At 36.2% G+C, this 22,895-nt stretch overlaps 1 protein-coding gene across 1 annotated transcript; it reads left to right on the forward strand.

The window, feature by feature from the left end:
• The first annotated feature begins 3,190 nt into the window (after positions 1-3,190).
• LOC121389484 (eukaryotic translation initiation factor 2 subunit 2-like) lies at positions 3,191-22,341 on the forward strand. The gene is made up of 9 exons (XM_041521133.1): positions 3,191-3,340; positions 3,635-3,794; positions 11,824-11,909; positions 12,683-12,848; positions 13,196-13,278; positions 13,684-13,832; positions 15,251-15,307; positions 16,719-16,804; positions 17,200-22,341. Exons 1-9 carry the CDS (start codon positions 3,323-3,325, stop codon positions 17,373-17,375), a joined length of 981 nt encoding a protein of 326 aa, XP_041377067.1. The 5' UTR covers positions 3,191-3,322; the 3' UTR covers positions 17,376-22,341.
• The last annotated feature ends 554 nt before the right edge of the window (positions 22,342-22,895 follow it).

Genomic DNA, 22,895 nt, shown 5'->3' on the forward strand with positions numbered 1-22,895 from the left:
GGAATGGATATGCATGCTAGGTTCTCCATGAGTACTCGGGCATGGGCCGAGACTAGCAAGAGTCCAGTCCATTCACAGGAGGACTCGAGTCCGTTCACAGGAGGACTTGAGTCCGTTCACAGGAGGACTTGAGTACCCGTGCAAGGAATAACGTGCCTATATATCCAATTAAGGTTCAAGCACCATGTAAGGAAGGGCATTCTCATTTAAAACTATTTTTCTTTTTACGGTCGATTACATCACAGGGCTATGAGAATGTGTTCAATGTAATACAATGGCTGGATTTGGCATCCATGTTGAGGGCTGGAATTAACATGCATAATGCTTTACTTTATTTCTTACGAATCATAGTCTCATTATCATCCAGTGTAAGTTTCGGGTACTCGGGTCAAGGTCGAGTTTGACCTTTGAGTACCCAAGTCAAATATTTTGGACTCATTGAGGCCCTAATGCATGCCTAATTAGGTCAAAAACCTTTCAGTCATGTTAATGAATTTTGTTTCTAAATTTGTGACCAAGTGCTCTTAAAGATTTGTATTTTACATAAATTCATTAAATGTTTGTTATAAATTTTATTTTATAATTTGGGACTTTTGTCCAGTGTGGCTTTTATCTGATGGTTTTTTTTCCCCACTTAACTTTCATTGTGGATTTCTAGTTATAAACAATGTTAGACAAATATAGTATCTCATATTAAGCATAAGTATACGAGGGTGGGGTGGTTGTAGCCTGGGTACTCTGACTGTTTCAGAGCTAGACGGACATTTGGACGGTTATGATGCTCTGTTACAGTCAGTCTAGCTCTCTTACAGTCACTTGGACCCTAGTGCTGGAGCAAGTCCTCAAAGTTAGGCAAACATGAGAGCCATATTTGGGCAAAATGTGCCAACCTGATACCTTTTTAACCATGTATTTCCATCGTTTGCAAACCTATATTGCTGTTTGGCAGTAATACTAATATGAATAAATGTTGTTATTCAGATTATCTGTTTTTGTTTCATTCAGTCAAGCAAAAACCAGCCATCACCCCCCCCACACACACACACACACACACACACACACACACACACACAAAAATGGGAGCCTGTATTCCTATGATATTAAGGATGAATGAAATATGTTGTACTGCCAAATACTAAGCATGGGTACAGGGCATAAATTGGTATTTCAAATCTTAATGTTACCTCCCATCCTTATTTTTTTTTTTTTTTTTAATATACAGGTTTGTGGTGGCTCAATGGATCTCTTTTATTTACGTATTTTCATCAATAAATCAAAATGAATGTAAAACTTTTAAAATAAACATTTAATAAAACACATTGTTGTTCGTTTTGGGATTTGTGTGTGTGTAGAGGGTGGGGTGGCACTGTAAATGGTTATTTTTTATTAGTAGCAATTAGGGATATTTTATATACATCATCCCACAAACAGGATAATACATACCATGCCATGGTCTTCGTTACACTAGCTGTCGGGGCCCACCGATGGGGATTGGCGTTTATACTGACTGCAAATCAGGCAAGTGTTTTACTACTGGATATACATCCTGCTCCACCAACACAAGTAATGAACAAAATGAGAAATGCTTTTTAAAGTCGTCTTTTGTTCAGCAGTAACAGGCGCATCTGCAGGAGTGGAGGGGGGGGGAGGTGGGGGTGGGAGGGTTTCGGGGGTGAAAACCCTCTCTGCAATATATTTACCTGGGAAGCATGACTCGACACCACCCTCCCCCATAAACTTAGGATGCCACAGTCTAGACCCTTCCCCATGTTATAATTCCAGCACATGCGCCTGAGTAACGTGGCAAAATGGCCAGGAATAGTAACGTACCACAGTTGAGAAATGGTTGATAATATTCATTAAAAAATGTCATGGGCAATGGGTTCATGGAATCTATTACAACATGTAATTAATGGACAAGGTGGGAGGGGTGGGGGCGTTTGTTAAGACTTATGTAACATTGTTTTATTATTTTATGTCGCAGTTTTATATCCTTGATAGGGACAGCAGAGGCCCCGTTCCACAAAGCGGACTTAGCCCTAAGATCACCTTAAGTACATGGCTACCTTAGGCGCATAGCTACCCTATGCACTTAAGTTGATTTTAGGGTTAAGATCGCTTCGTGGAACGGGGCCCAGGTCTGTATGAACAATATCTAGAGGGGGGAGGCACAATCTTTAGTGATTTTGCTCACAACATTAGTTGTAATTCATGCAACAATGCGTAGTTATTCGTTTGCAACCTTGTATAATATAACTGTTTAGTAGTAATTATACTAATATAAACTAATAAACGTTATTATCCAGATTTGGACAAAAATAAGCCTGCCCAGGCGCGGATCCAGGATTTTTAAATATTTTGAAATTTAAGTGGCCTGAAACGCGATTTCCTCTGAGTAACAAAATAGCTATATTAACGTATGTTTTTGGTATTGTCATACTGTTTTTGTTATCTTCAAAATTGGGAAATAAGTGCATTTTTGTGTAATTCCACTCTAGTGTATGCTATAGTTAAAAAAATAAAATAACGACCCCCAAAATAGGGGGGCGGGGGGGGGGGGCGGGCCCCTTGGGCCCCCACTAAATCCGCACCTGTTGCCCTCCACCCCAACCCACCGTACAAATATGGGAGGGCCCGTGCGCCTATACATGTATATAACATTGCAGCAAACCCACCACACCCGTGTCATGGACGGAACTCTCTGGGGCTGTTGCCCCCCCCCCCCCCCCGAGAATCTCTTTTTTTTTTTTACTCCAGAAATGAGCATACACATCTCAGGGTTTAATTTGTATAGTGTTTCATTTACTTATAAAAAGTAGTGCCCCTCCCCCCTCCCCCCAAGATTTTGATCAGGGTACGGCCCTGCCAACCCCTACACTAAGACTGATATACTAAAGGTAGTAATATAGTAATATCTTGTCTGTGTGGGGAGGGAATTATTATCGTATAGAATATCCCTAGCAGAGGATTTTCTCTAACACTTCATGTCAGACATGAAATATCCGTAATTTAAAATGTGCTGGGATGTCAAGAGCAACAGTTACTTATTTTCCAGTTGAGTGTAACCTACTGTGCAGAAAGTTTAATAGAGTTATTGCTCTGAGTAAACTGGTTCCCTCTTGAATGTTTCGACTAATGACTTCTACAATGCAGTTTCTTAGCAAATGAAACATACCAGTTAATGGATTTATCTGATGCAAGAGTTTGCGTGTAATTATTGATGCAATTTTAAAGTATTTGTACATCATACGGATTTTTTTTTTACATACACAAGGTTTAGTGAACACAGCCAGACAGAGTTGTACATCTCATACACAAAATAATGGCAGAAGATGAATTGGTGAGTAACGTTTTGAAAGATGAAGTTAACATAACTATTAACTATCGTTTGTTGAAAGAATATGGCCGCTTCCATATGATGTTGTGTGGTAAAATGTTTTTGTCTTCCTGATTCGAACAATATCTCCTTCCAAACATTAATGTACTTTTCCTTAAAAATAAAGTGTATAGCAATATATGTACTATACACCCTTTCTAAGTTTTTTCTTTTCTTCTCCTATTTGTTTTAGTCATGCTTGCCTAAAATGTTAAATGTATAAACTCAACAACATCAACTGTTTTGATTTGATTGTAGTTGCCCTTTGATCCTTCTGTGAAGAAGAAAAAGAAGAAGAAGAAGACTCCGTTCGACCTGGCCATGGTAGACATTGAGGCGGCCGATGGAGCACCGTCGGTGGTGGGCGGGGATGAGCCGTCCACAGATGGCGGCGCAGAGAAAGAGAAGTCAGATGCTGGTATGTTGGAACTTTCAATTATTTCACAGTGCTCACTGTCGTATGGAGATCTGTGGGTATAGCGATTGTCAGGTGTGCTGGATTCCATGATTCATTGTCTTCTGACGGGAGCAAGTCAGCTCCTTGCCCCAGTTGTTGGTCAACTTGTCTCACACTGTTTAGTCAGCTCATATCATTACCGTTTTATTAATGTGCTCAAGCCAGTGGTGCACAAATCGGTTGTCCACGCGCCCGGGACAACCAAAATATGTTGCGGGCAACCATTCTTTGTCAAACAGTTGCCTGACGGGCAACCAAGAAAATCATAAAACAAGTAAAATGAAAAACAAAACTTCACGACACTCTGACAGTCACGGGCAATTCAAAAGTATCGAAACTGATAACTTGACTGACAGGCGATATAAATATCCACCCTAATGCTGCCATCCACTCAGCATCCACCGTGCATGATTTTAACGAGTTCAATGACAGATACGTTTCAGAAGGGCACTAGACACGTAAAAGGCCACCAACTACACCAACAACCATCCAGTTTTTAGCTAAAAATTTGGCTAAGCAATTTTCTATCTTCCGATGTGAACAATCGGTTACATAATCTATCTGACACCTAACATAATAATAATAATACCAAATATTAACGGATCTTGTGACTGGTAACGAGAAGCAGTGTTATCAAGAATTCAGCATAACAATGTTTGCTTATTTTAATAATCACAGTTATTAATTTTAACGGCAACATGTATGCAAGAAAAATCTGTAGCATGTTATTTTAACTCTGTAAAGTCTTTGAGTCAAAGTAATAAAAACGGACCGAAATTGCGTGTCAGTTTCAATACACATGCTAGTTCAGGGCCAAAGACAAGTAGGCTAGGGCCGAGTTCAGCTAGACCGAGCAAAACAAAAACGTCCGCTAAACTGGTTTATGCGCATCACGTTAAACCCAATGTCCATGTCGAGAACCAATCACATAGTTAGCGAACGTTTGGAAAACGTTCGTTAGCTGTTCTCAGTGTGCATATAGGTCACGCTTGACAGTCAGCCGAGACTGTAGCACATGTCAAAAGACATTGTTGCAGACATTAAACAATACGATTACACGCAAATAAATCTTGATGTAAATTTGTGAGGAAAAAACCCACCACCATATAGTTGTTCGCATCAATGAATACTTAATTTCTGTTTCGTTTGTTTATTTCCGTTGTCTTTGTTAATTTTGCGATCGCTGGAAAGGAACATGCAATATTTATACAAATTGCGGTTAAATGTACACTGAATACAATTAGTTACAAATAATCATGATATTTGTTAGATTAAAATATTATATAAATTTATTAACTGTGAGGTGACATCTCAAAAGTTAGCTAGATTTTAAAAAGACCGTAAAATTTGAATTCATTATCTTTTTAATCAAAATCTTTTGACGTAAATGGATAGTTGTCATAATGTGAAGTCAGCATTCTTAGGCTACATATTTTACAAGCTGAAATCAACAACAAGCATTTAGCACAACGCGGAAATCAAGAAAATGGCGCAAATTACGAAATTGTTGGGGTGTGGAATAGATGGGTTACTTTAAAATACAATTAAAAGCAGTTCAAATCAAAATAAAGATTGCTATTTTACAGAAATCATGAGCACTGTTTAAAAAAAGAGGAGTATTGGCTCTCAGATTTTTATTAATGCCATAGGCCTTAGAATTTGGGGTGTGTTTGCAGAGGGCATTGGCTTCCAACTGCATATCTCCCCTCACCCACTGAAAAATCAAAGTAATATATTAACTGCCCCTACCCCCATTGCTGTCTTTGATTTTGATCAGGGGATAATTTTGTTATTCAGATGTATTCCAGTTTGTACATAATTAGCGGAAAAAGATGCATTTTCATATTCATATATAAATACTCTTATACAGTCCTACACAAAACAATTTTGGCTAAAACATTTTTATTATGGCAAATAAAAAATCCCATTTGGCAATTTTTTTGGCTACAGGTATTTTTAATCCTGGATGAGCCCTGAGTTCATCAAAGTATTATGACTGTGACAGCCAAAAAAAGATCGAACCGCCTCAGTGGATCCATTCAGCTGATTGGGGTTTTTCTCGTTCCAACCAGTGCACAACAACCAGACAAAGGCTGTGGTATGTGCCTTCCTGTCTTTTGGAAAGTGCATATAAAAGATCCCTTGCTGCATTACGAAAAATGTATCGGGTTTCCTCTGATGACTACGAGTCAGAATTACCAAATGTTTGACATCCAATAGCCGATGATTAATTAATCAGTGTGCTCCAGTGGTGGTGTTAAACAAAACAAACTTTTTTTCAGCCTAAGCGAAGATGAGCTGTAGATAAATAATGTTAGAAAAGAAATAAAACTAAACTAAGTAATGATAATAATAAAAGCATTTTAAATTTCAGTTACATTTTAAAGACAGTTCAAAATTATATTCATAAAACGTTTTATGAAATACTAGTATGTGGGCAACCAAGAGATGATGTTGGGCAACCAAACTTCAGCTACTGGTTGCCCACCGGGCAAGTATCACAATTTCATATTTGTGCACCCCTGTCTAGTGGTGTCGTTAAATAAAACAAACTTTACTCTTTTTAACTGTTTTATTAAGTGAATATACTATTTTAAACAATAATTTGCATTAAATATTGTTGAATATGCACACTAGTCCAAAAGCCTTGCCTGATCATTCCTTTAAGGACGTAAGGGACAACTCACAAATGTTGTTAAAATAAGCTTGACAGGTCATTGTAATTGATTATTGGATCTCCCCAAGATAAAACCATTTTAATAAGTGATCGTAATAGTGGAGTTTTACTGTAATATTAATAAATAAAATAACACCAAAGTTGTAGATTTCCATTTTTTTTTTCGTCATAATTATTTATGGACAGTAAAGTTTGGGTCAACTTGCACACTGGATATATTAGATGCATTACAAAAAAACTGCTTAAAATTATATACCCAAAATGTTCATTCAGTTATTGTGTACAAAAGCATATGTTATCATTATGGAATCGCAAAATTCACTAAAATACTAAGTGTTTGCTGTTAAACTGCGAAATGTAAGAAAATAACTCAAAAGTACATAAGTTCTTAAATTTCAATTAAATATTTAAATATTCAGTAAATTTGTTTCTAAAAGCCATTTGCATGATTGCATTACTGAAGTACGTTGTAGATGGTACAAACACCATTTCATGTGTCTTTACCGTTATATTTTTTCTCTTTAATGTCTTCTCAATAATTGTTTACTGTCTAGTACTGTCTTAAAAAGGTATACATTTTTGTCAAAAAGTTACTCTTGTTGAAGTCAAAAATATGATTTGCTAAAATAGGCATAACTTATGAATGGCTATGTGTATCTAAGAACTGTAAACAGTTTTGGAAACTAGACATAAATACCTTTCTGATCACACCACACAAGTTGCTGAATTCACAAATAATTTATTTTTTCAAATGTGGCATTTTGCTTGATCTTGCCCATTTACTGAATGCAGATAGATTCTGCAAGCATGAAAAATAGGTGTTGATAACTGCCTGCCGCTTACTAATGAACACGTTGGAATGTGGAAACCCATGCTGTAACACAGTGGTCTGTAGGGGTGTCACGATACATGAAATGGTTTCTGCCAGAAGGTAAAAAGTGTATGGTGTCATACTAAAAATCTTTTGCAAATTTTATTTAAGTTAACCTTTTGAAAAAAGTAATAACTCTTATCAGTACTGTATGATTTTCTTAATCCTAACCCTAAGCGTAACCTATTTTCTTTCTGGGGGAGGCCACCCATACCACCTTTTGACAGTGGTTGCATTCAATTCCATAGTGCCATACCCAAAAATGTCTTTCACGCAGAAACACTGCCTTAGTATCTCATGATACCAGATTCACAGTGTTTTCACAGTAACACAAGAAGTTGAAGCTTAGGTTAAGTGATTTAATAACAAGTGATTTAAAAATACGAAATACACGTAATAAAAGTAAAACACTGATTAAACACGGTTTTAATGTAGAGAGAGCACATGACAGACATATTGACACCAGCAGGCACATACATGTATTCTGTCCACTTGTCTTTTTTTTTTTTTTTTGTTGTTGAAGAAAATGACTTGTCAATAAGTACATACCAGTACAAATTGGTGTTCATAAATGAATACGGCATTAATATTGAATCAATGCATGGTCACAGTCGGGCCTTTAGCCAGGAGTTTTTAAAGGCGCTTACATTTTTAGCATCAGTATAACACATATCAAGTCAAAATGAGTGGCATAGTGGGTTGAAAACAGTTAAGTGTTTGCCTTCAATCTAGCTAATCATGATCGTTTTATTTTTTTATTTTTAAGTAACCCACACTGGCGTAGGAAATGGGGGGGGGGGGCATGTACCCCCCACCACTTTTTGGCACCTTCCTACGCTCATGACCCATCAATTCCCCACCCCCAACAATTTCATAATTTGTGCCATGTTGTTGCTGTTGATTTCAGCGTCGTGTTAAATGCGTGTTGTGATTTCTGCTTGTAAAATACCTAGACTAAGAATGCTGACTTCACAGTATATTCCATTTATATTTTAAACTTTTTTCTTCTTTTTTTAATTTACGGGTTTTTTAAAGTCCAGCTGACTTATTAAATGTCACCTCACAGTCTTACAAATATATATCTAACATTATCTAACAAATATGATTATTGTATACCAATTCAGTGTACGTTTAACTGCAATTTGTATAAATATTGCATGTTCATTTCCCCGATCGCGATCTGCAACCATAGGTATAAAATTAACAAAGACAAATTTAATAAACGAAACGGCAGTTAGGTATTCATTGATGCAAACAACTATTGTGTTTCTACAAATTTACATCAAGATTTACTTCTGTGTAATTGTATTGTTTAATGTCCACAATGATGTCTCTTGACACATGGGTGTCTGCTGACTCTGAAGCGTGATGTATATTCGCTGTGACGGAACATGCTCTTAATTTATTTTCGCCTGTGGCGATATTAATTGTTTTAGAAGGCCGTGTGCAGTTCCAAATTGCACTTAGCCAAGTGGGCAACTTGTTACGTAATACTTCTGCGCGACGGTCCTCGATCGGTACGCCTAATACACACCCAGAGCAGGTGTGGAGGCCATGTGGCTAGTAGTTACGTAATATCTCCGGTAGTGCTGTTTATGGCCAGGGGATTGGTCGTGGATTGGCGACAGCCAGACTGACGATCAGAGAGAAATATACCGACTCTGGGAGAGGTGGAATATCAGATGATAGGGGGAGGACCGCCTTGTACCCCCAGGCGATTTTCTGATTTTATAATAAATAGCTAGGGTTTAGAGATATCTGAGAGAAGCAAAAGGGACAGGACGAGAGGAAGGTATCCCGGGGGAACGTTAGTCCGGTTGGACTTTGGTAAATATTTTATTTTCTGCTCTGTGTATAACCTTGATGTGATTGATGTGACTTTAAATATTTTAATACTGTATTATACCAATATTCTTTAGACAGTGTCTTCGGTCATCTGACGAAGTAAATCGTAGACTTATTGTTCTAACATTATACGAGTATTTGGTAATATAAAGCTTAGCCAGTCATCCTAGAAGACCTAGGTAAACTGTAGGTTATTGTCTTTATTGTGATAGGTACCAGTATTAATTCTGTATTACAAGGTTATTGAATGAGTAGTTAGGGTTAATTAAAAATTAACCAGTTAGGAATAGAGCTGTAATTCCTTATTAATTAAGTTCCCCTGGAAGCGTTTCTCAATTATTACACGTGTGGGTGTTGTGTCACGGTGAAGTGATTAGCATATTGTGTAAACTAGACAACTAAAGATTAACTAATTAAGTGATCAGTTCTGGGTTGTTATTATTGTTGTTATTAATTGACTACTGCGGCAGTACATTTGTCAACGTAGATTAATACAGATTCCAAAGTGTATTGTGTTTTTGTTGTGTTTTCTAGTGAACTAAACGTGCTATAATAATATATACTTTATATAAGATCGTATCTCTGATCATACCTAGACGAGCCAAAGCGGTTTTGAACTGCACGTTACAGAGAGATCTAATACATATACAGTTAGGAGAGATTTGGACAATCATGTTTTATTCAGTTACGGGTATTATAGAATCTCCGTGACATTCGCTCTGAGAGCTGTCCTCGGTTCAGCCGACAAATGTTCTTCCTGACGTTCGACCGGCCTCGGTGGCGTCGTGGCAGGCCATCTGTCTACAGGCTGGTAGGTACTGGGTTCAGATCCCAGTCGAGGCATGGTATTTTTAATCCAGATATCGACTCCAAACCCTGAGTGAGTGCTCCGCAAGGCTCAATGGGTAGGTGTAAACCACTTGCACCGACCAGTGATCCATAACTGGTTCAACAAAGGCCATGGTTTGTGCTATCCTGCCTGTGGGAAGCGCAAATAAAAGATCCCTTGCTGCCTGTTGTAAAAGAGTAGCCTATGTGGCGACAGCGGGTTTCCTCTAAAAAAATCTGTATGGTCCTTAACCATATGTCTGACGCCATATAACTGTAAATAAAATGTGTTGAGTGCGTCGTTAAATAAAACACTTCTTTCTTTCCTGACGTTCGCGAACTATTTGATTGGTGTCCGTCGTGTCCATTTGGTTTAACGTGAAGCGCACAAACCAGTATAGCGAACGTTTTGTTTTCGCTTGGTCTGGTGGAACTCAGCCCTTGGGATAGCCTACGTGTCTTTCAGCCCTGAACTGGCATGTGTATTCAAATTGACACGCATTGTCAGTTTGTTTTTATTACTTTGGTTCAAAAACTTTACAAAGTTAAAATAACAAGTTACAGATCTTCCAGATATTGAATCACCATCACATTGCTGTCATACATGTCGAATACATGCTGTTAAAATTAATAACCGTGATTATTAAAAGTAAACATAAGGCCTACGCTATATTCTGGATAGGTTAACACCATTTCTCATTACCAGTCGCGAGATCGCTATTACGGTAATTGAATATTTGGTATTATAATTATGTTTGAAGTGTCGGATAGATTATGTAACAGTTTGTTCACATCAGAAGATAGAAAATGGCTTAGCCACAGTTTTAGCCGCTTGCAAATTTTATTAGCCATTTTTTGTAAAAAAAAAAAAAAAAAAAAAAAAAAATAATTAGCCATTTTATATTTGGCTACCGACAACTCTCGAGCCCTTGATGTTTTCATTGTGTGTGTTTTGGAAGGGGGTTTTAGGATAGAAGTGATTGATTGCCAACTTAACTGTACTTTTAAAAAGTGCTTCACCTATCGTTTATTCAGTTAAATTGTACAGTTGATTCTGTCAATGGGCATCTTCTTTGATTGGCCTTGAAGCTTGATTGCTCGGCACGGGAATCCCGTTACGCGTAAGCGCCTTCCTGTTGGGTTACCGGTCCCAGTAGATGTGGCAAAATTACCAAACACCAATTGTGAGCAGACAACTAGTCCATTGTTAGATATTTAGGAAGGGTTTTACTTGTCATAGTGATTAGGTGTGCTTGATATACTGGTACACAAGTTGTTTGCAAGAGTTAGTCGACTGCCACGCTCGTACTTGTGATAATTGTTTTTCTAAAGCACTTCAAATCAAGGTGTAGTGGCAATTGATTTAAGGTGCTTCCACGCCGTCAAACCGCTTACTTTACGGACCAAGGCGTGTCAGGCCGCTACGCCTAACGGCCCTGGGGAAACCCCTGAGAGTAGGAATCGATACATAAGCAAGGCCAGTAGCATCGTGATGCATCAGTGTATCGTGACACCCCTAGTAGTAGGTGTCATTCATTGATTCAGATTTTATTAATTCATTTTTTTCTTCTTTTTTTTCTTATAAATCATTGCATTAATAATTAATTAATACAACCCCTGCCTTGAAACATTTTCCAAATATAGTCCACAGCTGTAAAGGTGCTGTGGAGAATGAAAAACTCCACGGCATTGCCAATTTACATGGACGATTGCAGGGGTTGATAATAAAGAGAGAATTTAAAATTCATATATATTTTTTCTTTTGGTAGATGTCTCACTTGATTTTGGAGGTATGAAGAAAAAGAAGAAGAAAAAGATGCCATTTAACCTGGATGAATTGGCTGAAGCTCTCCCTGTATGTTAATAAATGTTCTTTTGTGTGTGTGTGGGGGGGGGGGGGGGGGGGGGGTGTTGGGGTGTGACACTACTATATAGCATGGTTGGAGGGAATACGAGTCTACTGGAAATCTATGGTTTTTACCAAAATCTATGGATTTCACCATCTTTAGTACTTGCTCTATGGTATTGCAATACTCATGACACATGGTATAATAATTTTACTTAATGATTTTCGTATCTAATGTTCCTTATTTGAGTGGTTTTAGGCACCCTCTTTCTTGATCAAATGAGTTATAACACTTGAAATCATGTTCTCTTCATGTAAGTTGCCTAAGAATTGTATTAATAGTGGGTTTTGTATCATGAATACTAATTAATTTTAAACATTAATTATATTATTATTATTAATGTCTCACACCGGGACATTTAACACGTGTGTGAAACTTGTTTCTGTTCATTTATAGGGTGAGACATAACTCAGTGGTACAGTGCTCGCCTGATGCGCGATTGATCTAGGATCGATCCCCGTCGGTGGGCCCTGTGGGCTATTTCTCATTCCAGCCAGTACTCCACAACTGGTGTAACAAAGGCTGTGGTATGTACTATCCTGCTTGTGGAATGGTGCATATAACAGATACCTTGGTGCTAATCGAAAAGAGTAAGCCATGAAGTGGTGCCAGTGGGTTTCCTCTCTCAAAATCTGTGTGGTCCATAACCATATGTCTGAGGCCATATAACCTTAAATAAAATGTGTTGAGAGTGTCGTTAAATAAAACATTTCCTTCCCAGGATATCAACGAACAGATCTTAATTCCGACGATGGAAGACAAAGAAAACATTGCTATCGGAGATGAAGCTGACGAGGATTTCTCCCTCGACTTCTCTGCCAAAAAGAAAAAGAAGAAAAAGAAGAAGGTCGACTTTGAAGAAATTGTTCAAGAAGAGGATGAAAATGGTTTGTTTAAACGCATTGTGTATCTGTCTTGACATAAGTTAATATCTGTTAGTATCTGTCGTAAGATAAGTTGAACACCATGGACCAAATTTACAAAGCCTGTTTTAGACTTACATGCATGTAACTACATGTATTTACTATGCTTATACAGACAGACAGACACAAACACACACATACATATATATATATAATATAATATATAATATAATATATATATATATATATATATATATCTGTTATAACATTTAGAAACTAATTTTGTTTGTTTTTGAAAATGAATTCTTGTCATGGGTACACGGAACATTTTTTAAGTGCCAAGTCTTGATACTCTGTTCTTTCTGTTGTAGAAGACGTTGTTGATTCGGTTGGAGACAGTATGCAAAGTGCGAAGTCCTGGCACGGTTCCGACAGAGACTACACTTATGATGAGGTAACACAACTAACCTTTACTTGGCTAAGTTAATTATTTTGTGAGAACTGTAGCACAATACTACGTAGACCAAGTGTCAGATGACCACACATTTGATACCTAATGTCTCTCTATTACCTATATAGGGTGTTATTCACAAGTGAAAGACTGTCAGATTTTGAAATTTTAGGACACATATGAAACCTTGCTGTACTTATTCTTTGATGAAGCAGCTATTTTTAAGACCTCGCAAACTTTTCCAGAGTTTTGTTCCTGAAATTTTTTATCTGTATGTTGATAAACCTTCCTTTCTTGTTACAGTTTCCGACTGTTTGTAAACTGACAAAATGTAGGTTAGTGCATGTGTTTTTAGAAATGTTCTAGTTCGTTCATGTGAATATAACTATTTTGTGTTTTTACTTGCAGTTGTTGACACGAGTGTTTGATATTATGAGGGAAAAGAATCCAGACATGATCGCGGGTGAGAAGAAGAAATTTGTCATGAGACCGCCCCAAGTTCTTAGAGTCGGAACCCGGAAATCATCGTTTGCTAATTTTGCAGAAATCTGTCGTTTGTATGTCATTTAAGGCTTCAGTACTTAAGACATTGGTTTCAAACAATGGGGAACAATTTAGACAAATCAAATCATATCCGTCTGTCCAAATGGAATGTTCCTTTTAAATGGAGGTGGGTCTTTTGTACTAGGCATGTGGTGTCCTGTGTGATTTGAAATCTTGTGGATGGATTTCGTCTTTTATTTTGTAATTTCAGGGCTCAAACCTAACATTTAGACTACTGGATTAATTTTTGACAAAAACCACGTTGAGTGGGTACAAGTTTATAATTTTTACTCACATATATTCACTTAAATAATTTATAAATACATAAAATGAAATTTGAATCATTATGTATTATTTTCGTGGATTTTTATGATATTTTATATTAGTTAATGTTGACTAAAATTAGGCAAAAATCGAAAATGTTGCGTTTACTGACCGGAATTTGTGGCTAGCTGCCCAGTATTTATGTCTATTATTCCTGATAACAGTGGTTTTCAGACCCCGAACTACAATTCATATCCCAATATTTAGTGATTTTCATTGTTGGCAAAACAATCAAATTTATTATCAAATTAGCTGTCGCAATCATTTATCGATCCCTGAAAATGACTGCAACATGCTGCCATTGTTGTCAGGCGAAAATACTTGCTGAAAACACTTTTTCAACACAAAATTGCAAGCTATTTTCAAAACAAAAACCAAAACTTAAAGATACAGAAAGCTAAATTGTCTTCTGTTTCCTGTTATACAAGTTTTTCTGGTGAGTGTCATGTGCAGAACGGCGGGAAATATGAATTGGGGAATGCACTGTATACAGTGTACAGTATTGTCGACTGGCATGACGTCGGGTGAGATATCTCGCCTGCAGTAGTCAGAAGGTTAGCAATTCATGTTGAGATATAAATTGCTGTAGATCAGGAGCATCACCCTCAATGATGGCAAAATGTATACACCTGGTGTACATTATCTGCCAATGTATAACATTTGTACTTTTAAATGTAAATGTGTCTACATACAGCAACATAACCTTTGAGTCATGTTTATTTGTTCCATAAGTTACTTTTTAAAAAATGTTGTCGGTGGGTCATTTCACCATGGCAATTAAAACAAAAATTGCTGAGAAAGACATTCTCAAGTTCTAGCCCTGAATATGCATTTTAATAAGCTGCTACACAATTTATCTCCCTTTTAATTCAGACATTTAAACCTGTTATCTCCCTTTGGGCTGTAAAGGGGAAAATTAAACAAGTTGATGGAATTGTTATTGGAATCTGGGGTCCTAGTTATGAAGATATTATGTAGATGAACCAAAAATTAAATTGATTTATTATTAATTATGTTTTATGTTTAACGGGTCCATTTTTCATCTTTTATAGTGGTATAATACTTGCTATTGATAAACACTTTATATTTGTTCTATTTTCACTTGCAGGCTCCATAGACAGCCTAAACATGTGTTGGCCTTCTTGTTAGCTGAGTTAGGAACAAGGTAAGAACACTGGTAGATTAGTGTATCTAAACCCGACTACCGTATATCTTTGCCTATAAGTCGAATTTTTTTTCACCCAAAAAATATTTTATAACTTGGTGGGTCGACTTATAAGAGGGTAAAAAAATTTCACCCAAAAATATTACCGTTTTGGGGATTATTTTACAAGTTTTATTGTTGAAGTATGCCCTGTATTTATACTCAAATATGTTAATTTGACATTTTTTTTTTTTATAACCTTTTTTTTTTGCATTATAACGGTTTTGGTTATTTGAAAAGGCGTGCGATCTCACTCACATGCCAAGACAGCAGTCCACTCAGTTAAAATAACAGTCATCACTAATAGCAAAAATGTAAACAATACTAACTACCTGTTGCCTGAGTTTATTTTGAAATCTGGTCACTGGCATTAATAGTTGTTCAAACAATGTTTTGTCAGTGATTAACTTCATCAATATTACTGAGCTTTCCCTTAAAATAGACTGATATCTGCAGAAATAGGGACACACATCATTTGGTACAAAAACCAGTGTACTTTCCAGAGTTATCCTCCTTACATGTATTAATATGGCGGCAAAACGTGATTAACCGATGATACATGTACTTTCATTTTTATCGTAGTGATCTGTTGTCAGTTTTTATAAATAAAGTTGTTGTCTTTGCACAAAACCATGCTGTACAGTGCCATACGGTAACTGTCAAACAGCTTTCACTCTCTACTAAGGGAATATTTCGTTTTGATGCTATGTAGTTTGATTGGAATATTATTGTGATGTACAAAACGTGAAAAACGAAGTTTGTAAAATAATTTTCTTTTGTTCAGATATTGTACATTGTAACTTGTTGTTCTCATGTGCTGAAAATAAGAAATACTTCAATATTTATACGTTGTTTTTCATGGGTCGACTTATAAACGGGTCAATAAAAAAATAAGTTTTCAGGGCTTGAAATTAGGGACTCGACTTATAGCCGAGATCGACTTACAGGCGAAGATATACGGTAGGTGTTAAACGGTATAGGCTTTTCACTTGTTTTTACTACATTGATTGTTTGGTTCATGTTAATATTGGAAGAAGAGATTTGTCAGTTAGTGTTTAGCATATTTTAGTATGGTAACTCCGATAAAAATTATATTCATATCAATATGTTAATTTTGTAGTTTACTAAATACAAATAATAATAAAAAAATTGTAGAAATATGTTAAAGGTTTTTCTTTAGTTTTCCTGCTAAATACAGGCATTGGTTACATAATGTGTACTTTATATGCTGGGCTGTTTTTATGTACATTTTTGTTTTCAGTCTATTCTGTGACTGCTTGTCATACTCAAAGATATTTTGCTTTTCAGTATTTAAAATGTAGTTAAAGTGTATTTTAATTTGCAGTAGTTAAACGTGCATTTTGTTTTCCAGTGGATCAGTCGATGGCAACAATCAGCTGATCATCAGAGGGAAGTACAATCAAAAACAAATAGAAAATGTTTTGAGAAGATATATTAGTAAGTATCCATAATAATAATAATAGTAATAGTAATAAAAGTAATAGTAATAACTTTATTTATAGTATAGTGTATGTCAGAATGATCAAGTTTTGGAATCCAGTAGCCAATGTGCTTTAGTAATGTCATTAAACAAACACACACATACAATAATCTAACTCTTTCCCCCCAAAATATGTTTCATTCTTTTGTTTTATAAACGTGTAAATAGAAGTAGAAGTATGGTGGCGTTCTTATGAATGAGTTTGATTCCTGTCCTCACCAAAAAAATTGTGGTGTTTTAAACAGTCTAATGCATGTTTTTGTGCTGTATTACAGAAAGGCACACGGTTGTTCTTACTGTAAAGTATTTACAGTTTCTAATGTAAGTTTTTATTTGTTTGTTTTTTTAACAGAGGAGTATGTAACATGTCACACCTGCCGGTCGCCCGACACACTACTACAGAAAGACACGCGGTTATTTTTTCTCCAGTGTGAAACGTGTGGATCAAGATGTTCTGTGGCTAGCATCAAGTCTGGTTTCCAGGCCGTTACAAGCAAACGAGCCGCTATCAGAGCAAAGACTGCTTAAAGTTTAAACATTTTGGGGCAGTTACTTCAGGAAACTTCACTGGTTGTATTAATAACTTGTTGTCACTTGGTGCTACAGCATGCCATTTTGGGAAACGTTAGTGTCCAGACAGGAATAGCTTTATGATATTATTAATAAGTATTTAAGTAAAATGTTTGTTTTTTAGAAAACTAGCACATATATGAAATTGTTAATTTATTTCAAGTGGAACCTGTCATTTAATATAAAAAAGAAAAGAAAAAAAAAAACCATTTAACTTTGTGCTAAATGATTGGATCATGTTCCGATGGAAAGAAATAAAGGAACATATGTCATTTTAAACCAAATTTTATTCACAAATAGTATAGCAATGTCTGTATAACACACAAGATATAATATGTCCTTGAGTGTTAGTAATGTGGCACTGAATGTGAGTAAAATGGTTAATGATCTGACACTAAATATTTACTGTTGTTATTGATGTTATCCATTATTTCTTTCCATCAGTTTTAATGCTTGTAGGTACTGGGTTCAAATCCCAGTAACATCTCCAGTGAATGAACTAGTGATAGAATTAAAAATAAATTATATCGAAACCCATAGTATTCACGAAAGAGATTAATTGTTGCAGATTGATAGAATAAAACATCTTTAATGCTAAACTTTAGAATGAATGTAATGTGTAGATATAATATATCTAGTTTTGGACTTGTATTAAGTCTACCCCTAAAGCTCATGTCACGGGTCTTTTTCCTCTCTCAAAGTCTAATGGGTTCCAATGGAAATTCTAAAGACCGAGTTAAGTATTGTTGACTCGAATTTATAACTAATAAATTTACCTAACTGAACACGAGCAAGGCATACTTTTTTTAAAGGCTGAAAATAAATTTATAAATAACTTTAGCATAGTCTAGAGATCAATGTTTTAGTTATGTGGACACTTGATAAAGAAATCTAAACTGAATGTAATTTATTTTAACTACTGTCAGATATGGTATGAAAGAAATGCTTTGTTAATACTATGATCTGCTTTAATGCAGAATGTTTATTAACTATGATCTGTTTAAATGCAGAATGTTTATTTTGTTTAAGAAGGAGATGTCTGAGAGGGTGGCTACTTTTAACGATCACAGTTGTCGTATACAGTGTACATAATCCATGATAAAGTTGGGATTTTAAGAAGCCTATGTAGTACACAAAATGTAAATTTTATTCCTAATTGACCTGTCATTGCTGATGCCTATCTGTTGACTCTGTGAACAGTTTGCATCAGATCTCTATGTATTTAACTCTTTTTAACTATTTGTTGCCAGGATAGTTTACAATCAATGAATAGAATTGTTTTCAGTCAATAAATTGTCGGTTAGGTTAACTAACAACCAGCAAGAATAGTTTTTAGTCCGTGACCTTTTCATTCAGGTAATTTATAATCAATGAACGACTATGGTATAATACAGCTAATGAATGGTTGAGTGAGATGAGTTACAACCAATGAATGGGCAGCTATGGAATCTCTTAGAAGCAGAAAACAGCTGATAGATTATCTCAGTAAAGCAGTAAATATCTGCTTTAAGTTTAAATAATAACTATGTTAGTTTCATGCCACGTCCAGGGCCATACCTAGCCAATAATAAAGGGGGTGGCAGTACAAAAAGAGGACTTTCTCCAGGTAAACAAGGTCACTTTTTCGTAACATCCTCTCCCCTTGTCCATTCACCCCTCCCCAAGGTGTCTTTGACCTTTCTTAGGGTCCATCTTGATTGGGGGTGGATGTTGTGAATTTTCTGCACTATTTTTTTTTTTGTAACTGCACTCCCACTACGGCACCTGTATGACAGTGGAAATCTGCTGCTTGTGGTCTTTACCTGCAGTGTTCTTCACTCTTGCCATGATTTCACCACACCGTTTCCACTTCAATTCCTCGCACACACACACCCTCCTTTTTGCTGAACTTGTGGAAGGAGTCTTAATTGCATTTGATTTCAAATACTTTATTTAAAAATAAATTATTTGGGGTAATGTTTGTCGTTTCCTTGTAGTCCCAGCCCATGTAGACGGATAAACATGAATCTGGAAAACATAAGGATGTATAATTTAAATCATTTATCCCCAGATAGTAACATATTTCGTTAGCAGCCAATTTGTTAATTTCATTTTCAAATGAACCAAGTATAATTCTTAGCTAATGGATCTTTACCAATGCAGGGCTAGCAATTGTAAATTTTAAAAACAATTGGCAAATTTTATTTCAATTTGGCAAAATAATTTCACGTTTGATATTTTGCAGGAAAATAACTTCATTTCTGCAATTCATTAAAGTTTAAGAGATAATTTGGCAAAATTTACTTCTCTCCAAGAAGTTACCACCCTGCAATCAATTGAAATGCTGCATTTTGTGGAAATAGCCTGTACTGAAATCCTGTATAATGTCAGTTATACATTTATCAGGGGTTCTCTGTTAATGTGTGTGTGTGTGTGTCCAGAGTTATGTTGATTACAAATATCTTGAATTCTGATTTCAAAAGAGAGAAAAACAATAACCACATTAATGGTGTTTGTATGAGTGTGTGTGTGTGTGTGTGTTTGTTAAAACATACTGGTAAATTTAGTCTGTATATCTCTGTTCTATGCTGTAAATAAAGCTGGTTTGTTTACTCATGAAAAACAGTACAGCATCATGTTGATGTTGACTCTCCTTTCTTATTTGGCGTGTTTTACAACCCCTGCAATGAAGAAAATGTCCACAGCAAAAAAAAATCCTAAACATAGTCCCAAGACGAAAAGGTGCCATGGAGAACTAACAACTACACGGCAATCTCCACGACATTGCTGATTGCTGTGGGTAATTGCAGGGGTTGGTTTTACACTGTACGATTTAATCACAGACAGAAACAAGCATGCAAGTCATGTGTCATTTTTGTGATAAGTGGATAGATATCTGGTAGATCACAACTAAAGTCCAAACCACTTATGTGTACAAGGATTTTTCCAGGCATTCTGTGGGTCAAAACAAAGACCTCTTCCCAAAAGAAAGTGGAACTGAAAATTACCAATTTGTATGTTAAAAATTCCCAATATATACAGTGAAACCTCTCAAAACCGGAACCTCTGTAAACAGGAATTTCCCCAAAACCGGAACCTTTGTAAACCAAAATTCTCCCAAAACCGAACATTTTTCAAGGTCCTTTTTGAAAAATCAGTACAGAAATTAACCTTTAAACCGGATACCTCTTAAAACCAGATATTTTACTTAGCCCCGAGGGTGTCTGGTTTAGAGGGGTTTTACTGTATATATATATTAAATTGTCTGTTATAATAAATTAATTTAGCAGTGGAGTCCTGCATCATTCAGTGGCCTGGAAAAATATCCCAAGTATGATTTACTCGCACTCATTTTCCCAATGAATCCCATCTGACATGGGACCCTGGCGATAAATCCCTCATGTAGTTGCCAACTGTGACAAATTATTTGGGGTAATTTTATACCAATATGTCATGCGATAAGGTATATAAATGTTAATCAGCGTTTAACAGTACAACATATGTCATATCCAGGTTTCACATCCTGGCACACCTCTTGAAGAATATTCCATGAAAGAAAAAGGGCGGATGGTGAAAACTTGTGTACTCTGTCTTGGGAGATCTTAGCGTGTACTTTATGTCTTAGGAGATCTCAGTGTGTACTTTGTCTTGAGAGATCTCAACGATGTTGATACATGTGACAGGTTTACAATCTAGTCTGGAATCTGTCGCTGTAATGTTTTTTTCACAGTCTGCACAAAATGTTGGAGAAATCTAATGGTAATTAAAGGCAGGAGAGTAATTTATCTTAAGTTTGAAAACTATGTGGTTTGGACTTTATACAATTTTTAATTCTCTTTTCTTTTTCTTTTTTCTAATTTCCTTTGCTTAAATCACTCCAAACCTATGGTAATGGTGTGGCTAGAGTGTTTAACCAATTCCACATGTACTGCTCCCTCTGTGTTTCCATTGTGGATTATTTCCATTTTTAATTGATCTGGGACAAGTACATGGTATGTGCTGACATGTCTGCAGTAAAGTTCATGAAGACCTCTTGCTACTGATATGATATTGTCTCTGTGGTGGCAGGTTGTCTCCTCTGGCACATAGACCCGAACTGCTGTTACATTGTGTGGTATGATGATGTTAAATATGCACTGCTTCCCTTCCATATCCAAGCTAGAAAGTCTTGTTTACCATCGAATACAAAAACAAAAACAAAAATTCAGGGGGATGCAAATTGTGCTCTGAGCAAGTTTTTCACTCCTTATTTTTTATTCAGCTACATTTTCTGTAAAAAAAATTTATTCTAATATATCACAAAGGCACACTACCTCTACCAGGTTTCGGGTATATCATTCTGTATTAATTACATTTGTATTATTAGGTATAGTTGTTTAACACCAGACAATAAAAAATTATGTGGACCTAATTATTGGATTTAGTATTCATATCTGCTATACAATGGTTGAATGATGGGATAGGCCCCATGGGATTTTGTGGATTGGTAAGATGGGAGTGGGGGAATCGTTTTTGTGGGCACCTCATTACATAGCCAGTTCAGTTATTGGACTTGGGACATTTTTTTCTGCATTTTAGGAAGATATAATGCCACAGTACTTTTAATTTTAATGTAAGTGTGGGTGCAGTAAAAAAAAATCCTGATTTGGGGGTCATGGCGCCAGGTTGTTTTGTAACAAAATGCTTTCAATAAGACACTGTTTAAATTCAAAACCTGTCCCAGATAAAACCAGTGAAATCTTGACTGTAACACTGTTTGCCTAGCAAAGTCAGTTAATTTTAGAACTCTTTGTGTATAATGGAATGTAGGGAATGAGAGTGTTTTGTATGAAAATGTGAGAAAAGTTACTTGATGCTGATTAATGATTTCTTTTGTTTTCTCAAGAATGTATGAATAAATTGGTTTGTGTACAAGGTATATTTGTAATAAATGAATACATAAAAACATTGCTTTTGTTGTCGAGGTAACCCAGTGGTAAAGTGCTTGCTTGATGCGCAGTCAGTTTGGGATCAATCCACGTTGGTGGATCCATTGGGCTATTTCTCGTTCCACCCAGTGCACCATGACTGGTACATCAATGGCTGTGGTATGTGTATATAAAAGATCCCTTTCTACTAATGGAAAAATATAGCGGGTTTCCTTTCTAAGACTATATGTCAAAATTACCAAATGTTTGACATCCAATAGCTGATTGTGCTCCAGTAGTGTCTTTAAACAAAACAAACTTTAACTTTTATTTTCAATATCACTTGTTTATTTTTGTGATGGTGACAAACTCTTGCACATTGACAGCAAAACTGCTGAAGAAAATGTTGTCAGGGGGAATTTGACACGGATGTTTGTGTGATGGCACTTAGTGTACCCTGATTAACACTGACAATTAACCCCTACTCTGGACAGACTGTCCAAATATCTGGGCCGAGTGCTGAAACATTGGCCATTTTCTTCAAGAGATTCACATCTATCTGACTGGCTTGCTACTAAAGAAAAACATGTAG

Source organism: Gigantopelta aegis, chromosome 14 (genome assembly GCF_016097555.1).
Source record: "Gigantopelta aegis isolate Gae_Host chromosome 14, Gae_host_genome, whole genome shotgun sequence".
Classification (NCBI taxonomy): domain Eukaryota; kingdom Metazoa; phylum Mollusca; class Gastropoda; order Neomphalida; family Peltospiridae; genus Gigantopelta; species Gigantopelta aegis.